The sequence below is a fragment of the Epinephelus moara genome, chromosome 18 (genome assembly GCF_006386435.1).
Source record: "Epinephelus moara isolate mb chromosome 18, YSFRI_EMoa_1.0, whole genome shotgun sequence".
NCBI lineage: Eukaryota > Metazoa > Chordata > Actinopteri > Perciformes > Serranidae > Epinephelus > Epinephelus moara.
The window spans coordinates 2,030,078-2,035,916 of record NC_065523.1 but is presented as its reverse complement, the minus strand read 5'-3'; the positions used below and the strand labels follow the sequence as shown (position 1 = coordinate 2,035,916).

The window sequence follows — 5,839 nt, the reverse complement described above, 5'->3', positions numbered from 1 at the left end:
AGAGAGTTTTTATATCTTCACCCTCCAGACTCTTTCCCCTAGTGGTTTGAATCAAGAATATGAGATCAAACACTTTCTTTAAAAACGATTAGGCTTACTTGAGTGATGAATTAACATATTTTTCTTATTTTTTTTATATATTCCTATATTGTTCTATATGGTTTCGTCGGTTTACATGTCCCAGTAGACTACTTGGACATGACTGTGAACACTATTTTTGGTGTTCAGGATCTGTGAGCTTAATCATTTGATTTTTTTCCATTGATGAGGTCTTTTTAAATACATGAGATAAGGTTTTGCTGCTAAGATGTATTTTTGATGTTTTGTTTAACTGTGATGATTTGCTAACTTTAATGTTATTCTGTTGAAGAGACTAATAGCCCACGCTGATTAATGGAATATAATCCACTTAATATGACCTGGAACACACATGTTGATAGTCTTTGTAGCAGACTACAACAACAGTTGCATTTTTATGTCGTCTGAGAGTTCATGGTGTTGATCAAATATTTATGTTTATTTTTTCATCATGCAGTCATAGAGTGTCTAATGAGGTGCAGTATCACAGCTCTCTGTGCAGTTAAAACCAAACCGCTCCGTTTGACCAATATTGCATGGAAAATCATTTGTGTCAAATAGTGCATTTCCCTGCAGACGATTTATGAACATACTCTAAGTCAAGCCAACAAGACTGTCAATAGCCCCGTTTCCACCAAACACTTTCGGTATAGTACATTTGGAACCAAAAGTAACCCTTCAGACATGGTACCTAGTGCCTAGATCCATTTAGCCTTTCCACTGCAAACAGTACTCTAAACTGTGGGCGGGGTTGTTGTCACTCACTACTCCGTCCAGTTCTGTCTGTTTTTCCTCATCACCAGTGACGCAGAGGGAGGTCTGCACCTCATTTATCTGCACGCCGACATTTTCAGAACAAAACAGAACAGGCTGCAGTGAGAGTGTCTCTCAATGGGATATTTAAAAATCGCAGGTTTGTGAATTTAGACCTTCTCAGACAAGCACAGGGGTTTAATGTTGCCAGAGCCCATAAGAACGACGCTCAGCCCCCTTTTTTTTTTTTTTTTTTTTTAAACATATAAATATATATGTTTAAACGCTTGAAGATCCACTCATTACTTAAAGTGTATGTCATCCAAGACAGACAATAAAAACTAATAGAATGGTCAAAGTTGTCAATGTTCCACCTTAAAAGTTGCCGGCAGTCAGCCAGTGAATTAAATATTTTTTTTCTCTGACTACAGCTGCTACAAGAGGCAGCAAAAAATCCTTTCATTTTATAATGATAGTTAACTAATGTTTGTAGCTAAAACTTGCCACGGTATGAACAGTGGTCACATAAGCTTCAAAACCAGCCACACCTCAGGGCACAGCAAGAGTGACCATCTGCTACTGACCAATCAACAGACTGCAGTGTTTCTAGCTCCACCTTTTAGTACCAGATCTGCGTGGTATTACGCCAAAAATGGGGACAGTAAGGAACGGTTCCATTGGTACCATCCACAACTTTTCACAGTGGAAATGGAAAAAAAACTGGACTACTGTTTTTTTAATCTGTTCTGCGTACAGCACACGAGTTGCTACCCTCTGGTAGAAGATTTAGAGCACCTTGTCGCAGATTGAAATGATTTAAAAATTAATTTATACCTCTGTCTATAAAGCTATTACATAATGGCAGATAAAGCCAGAATAGGCACTGGATTATAATGATTTGATGATTTGTATTTTTTTTACAGGTATTTTTGCGCTTGATGTTATTTATATTTTTTGTTTGTTTGTTTTGTTATTGTTACGTTTAGTCTACAATATTGATTTGTTTATGTTTTATGTTGTATTTTTATGGCTGCAGTATGGGTGAAGAGCCCAAGACAAATTCCCCAGTGTGTGGTACAATAAAGTTAATCTTGAATCTTAAATCTTGAATCTTGAATTCTGAATCACCTCCATACAGCATCTCTGTATCACGACAATGGAAAGATGAGCATTTGTGCTTTTGACGGTATTAATCCCAAAGGTGTGATGATACAGATTGAAAAAGCTGTTAGCTGTACCCTAATACCTTGATACCGCCCAAGCCTAAAATTCACTGCTAACACCTGGTGACTAGTAACAATCACTACTGACATTTCACACACGCGCACACACGCTATCATTGGCCTACCTGTCGGAGGAGAACATCAGGTTCATCATCGTCTGAGTTAATGTCAGAATCCGAGTTGGCAGCACAGTCCCTCAGTTTGTTCTCCCTGAACTGATCAACCAAGTGGAGGTATTATCACCAGTGATTGAAAAAGCTGTTAGCTATATCATACACACAAATACACATTTCACAGTTTGAGCACCGATGATCCACCTACTCCTCATTCCTAACGGAGCCGGATAGGATGTAAAGTACTGATTTGCAAATTTCAAATCTTTTCACAATGTCTTTGTGATGGGATGACATGACAATAGTCACATTTCATCACCCCTTGTATCTTATGTGTGTTGTGTTCACCTCTTCCGCATCCTACAGCAGGAGTGAGAAAGACTCAAATGCATCAGTCTTATCACCAGAGAGAACTGAAACTGTTGCACAATTGACACTAAATTCCTGGAATCATTACCTGGCATACGTCAGAACAATGACCATACAAGATCCTGCAACTAACAGAACTGTGTGTTAAATTCAGCCTCAGTCATTTAATAAGCCAAGCACCAATTCCTCTCAAGCCTCATTAAACACTAGAGCAAATGCCTCTGAGATTATGTGTAATTGAGTAACAAAGCAAAGATTTTAGTTTTATGAAGCTATGTGATGACGAGCATATGTGTAACAGGGTTAGAAATAACCTTTATTATGAATTCCTGCAAAATCGATGTGCTGGTCTGTATGTGTATAGTTTTAGAGCCACCTGGTGGGTTAATAGTGCAACTGCAGGTTTAGTGTTCCTCTCGGCGCACCGTACATCCCTCCGCAAAGAAAAAAACTGAGCTGGAGATGAGTCCACGGGAGCCATGTTGCAAACCGTATTTTTATGTTTAATGCTTTTTGGTTGTTGTTGAAGCTATCAGTGACATGCATTTTGACTGTAAGCACTTCTAGCATGTATGTGGAAAGTTACAGACGTTTCTGTGCAAAAATAATAACTTTATGAGGGAGTGTTTCTGGTGGCATGTCGAGCTAATGTAAGCTAGCTAGCTAGCTCGTCCCCTGCCGTGATGATTTCTATTAGCCTAATTATTTTAGACACTAACTTTTCTATTGTGTTACACAGACCTGAATGCTGGCAGTTGCACATTTGATGACATCTCTGTGTTGCTGTTATCTTTAGACCAGGTGGGCTCCATTAATATTGGTTTTATATATCGTTGCTGTATAAAAACCTAATTATTATAGCTTTCTGACTTATGTTTTATTTGTTTATGAATCAAATCTTTATTGTCAATGTTTAAGCTTTTGTTTAAATGTGAAAGAAAATAGCTCTCATACAAGTGCTGAATAGGTAATATGTTTCCACTATACGATCACGTTTTATTTGTTTTGTATTTAAATGTATAGGAAAAAAAAAAGACTTCGCATTTTATATTAGTCTTTTGGGAAAAAAAAAAAGAAAAAAACTTCTGAGCTGGAGACCTGAATGCTGGCAGTTGTACATTTGATGACATCTCTGTGTTGCTGTTATCTTTATACCAGCTCCAGAGTAAAAAGGAAGCTATTGAGCGCCGTGAGAGCAAGTCCTGTGTGGCCGTGTCATTCTTCCTGCACCATAGACACCTCCACATCCACAGACAGACACAACCGGTTACATATGCATGAAGTATTCTGTGGTGAACACACACACGCACACTAAGCCGTTGATCATTCACATTCTCTACCATAAGATATTGGCAGAACTGTGCCCATCAAAGTCAAAAGAATGTGAAAGTGTCCCACTCTAATGGAGACTGAATCTCCATTAGAAATAAAGCCAGGCTGAATTATTTTTCCTTTAAAGTTCCAGTTTGTAGGATATAGGGGGAAATATTGGCAGAAATTAAATATAATATATTAAGTATGCTTTTTTTAGTGTGGCAGGTAGCTGTGGCTAGAGCGTGTCATCCACTAATTGGAAGATAGTGAATGATAGAATCAGAATATAGTGCGATCCCCAGCTACACCAGTCAACATGTCAAAGCAAATTTGGGCAAGATTCGGAACCCCAAATAGCTCCCGGTGTCTGTTCCATTGGTGTGTGAGAGCGTGTGAATGGTTACTGAGTAGCAGGTGGCACCATGCATGGTAGCCCCAGCCACCAGTGTGTGACTGTGTGTTTGAATGGGTGAATGTGGCATGTTGTGTAAAGCGCTTTAAGTGGTTGGAAAACTAGAAAGGCATACAAGTACAGACCATTTACCATTTGTATAATTACCTGAAAATAAAGATATAAATGTTTTTGTTACCATTAACATTACTGTTTATATCTACACAGGAAGCAAGTCCTCGCCTACAGAGATCACTATGTTGCGTCATCATGTTTCTACAGGAGTACATAACAGACAAACCAAACACTGGCTCTAGATAGGGACATTTACATTTTTGCATCGGTCACCATAATGCGACAAAAGTGTCTGAAAAACACCTTTTTTTTCATGAAACTGTTGTATTCAGTGTTTTTATCAGTTTAAATCACCAGGTCCATTTGTTTTGGAGAGGAGGAGACCACTGTGGATAATACGGATCCCAGTGAAAACCTCCTGAACAATTAACACTGAAGGAATTCTAACCAGGAGAAGTTTCAGCTGGTTGCAATCTGCAATCCTCACTGCACCAAATCCCCTTAGATCTGACACACTGGACCTTAAAAGCAACATCTTTGATATTATCAACACATTCTCACTCCGACCTCGTCACATATCGACGTTTGGTCATGGACTTTCCACGTTGAGATATGACATGCAAAGTACCTTGGGTGTGTTGGTTGTTGAAATTCTTGGACACCACATCAACTTCTATCTGTTACATGCATTGTCTGTTTTCATAATACACTTCTGTTTTCACAGGAAATGTACAGTTTGCAGACAGTCTCTTTCAAAATACACGGACTGCATTGGTACAACACCGCAAATTTTGGCTGTACAATCTTCTGGGGTCCTCCCCCAGAAAATTTTGAAGCTAAAAGATGCCATTTCCTGTATTCTAGTGCATGTTTACAGGTGGTTTGATCTGGCTATAGCAAGAGAAGAAATATCAAATCAAATTGTATGTACTGTATATTTAATTATTTCCTGCACAAGTGTAAAACATATACCAAATAAAGTAAAGTACATTTTCTAATTTTATGCAAATATTAAAGCATACAGAAATTGATACACACTGACCAAGTGTAGACTCCAGGGGGGTCCAAGGGAAATAATTACTAAATAAATTGTAGCCTACATGCTGTTGATTCGCTGAGTCACTCAATATTTCAGTTAGGGCTGGGCAGTATTACTTAAAATCAGTATCACGATTAATTGAAGCTTTTACCTCGATTACAATTAATGAACAATTATTTTATTATTTAAAAAAAAATCTTTTGGGGGGTATATGCTTTGCATATTGTGTGGCATTTGTAAACGCCTGTGACAGCAACAGTTGCTTTGTGGAAGCACTAGTTGTAGGGCGCTTGTCAGTCTTCCTCTTGTTTGTCCCTCTATTAAATATGAAAGGAGGCTGAAAATCATAGAACATGTCTGTTTTGATGATACAAGTCAGTGGTCCTGAAATGTGTGTTTCTCTTCTATAATACACATTCTACATCTCGGAGGCGACAAACCGGGATCTGACACAACACCAGAGGGAGAAGCAGGTCCGTGGAGC

The 5,839-nt window shown here is 38.5% G+C and overlaps 1 protein-coding gene across 1 annotated transcript in view; it reads right to left on the bottom strand.

Moving 5' to 3' along the window:
- si:ch211-195b15.7 (synembryn-A) overlaps window positions 1-4,278 on the bottom strand; it is a 28,716-nt gene extending 24,438 nt beyond the window's left edge. The window contains exons 1-2 of the mRNA XM_050069154.1: window positions 4,255-4,278; window positions 2,180-2,269 (exon numbers count right to left, since the gene is read on the bottom strand). Coding sequence (XP_049925111.1) covers window positions 2,180-2,269; window positions 4,255-4,278 — 114 coding nt within the window. The remainder of the gene's footprint in view (window positions 1-2,179; window positions 2,270-4,254) is intronic.
- Between the last annotated feature and the right edge of the window lie 1,561 nt (window positions 4,279-5,839).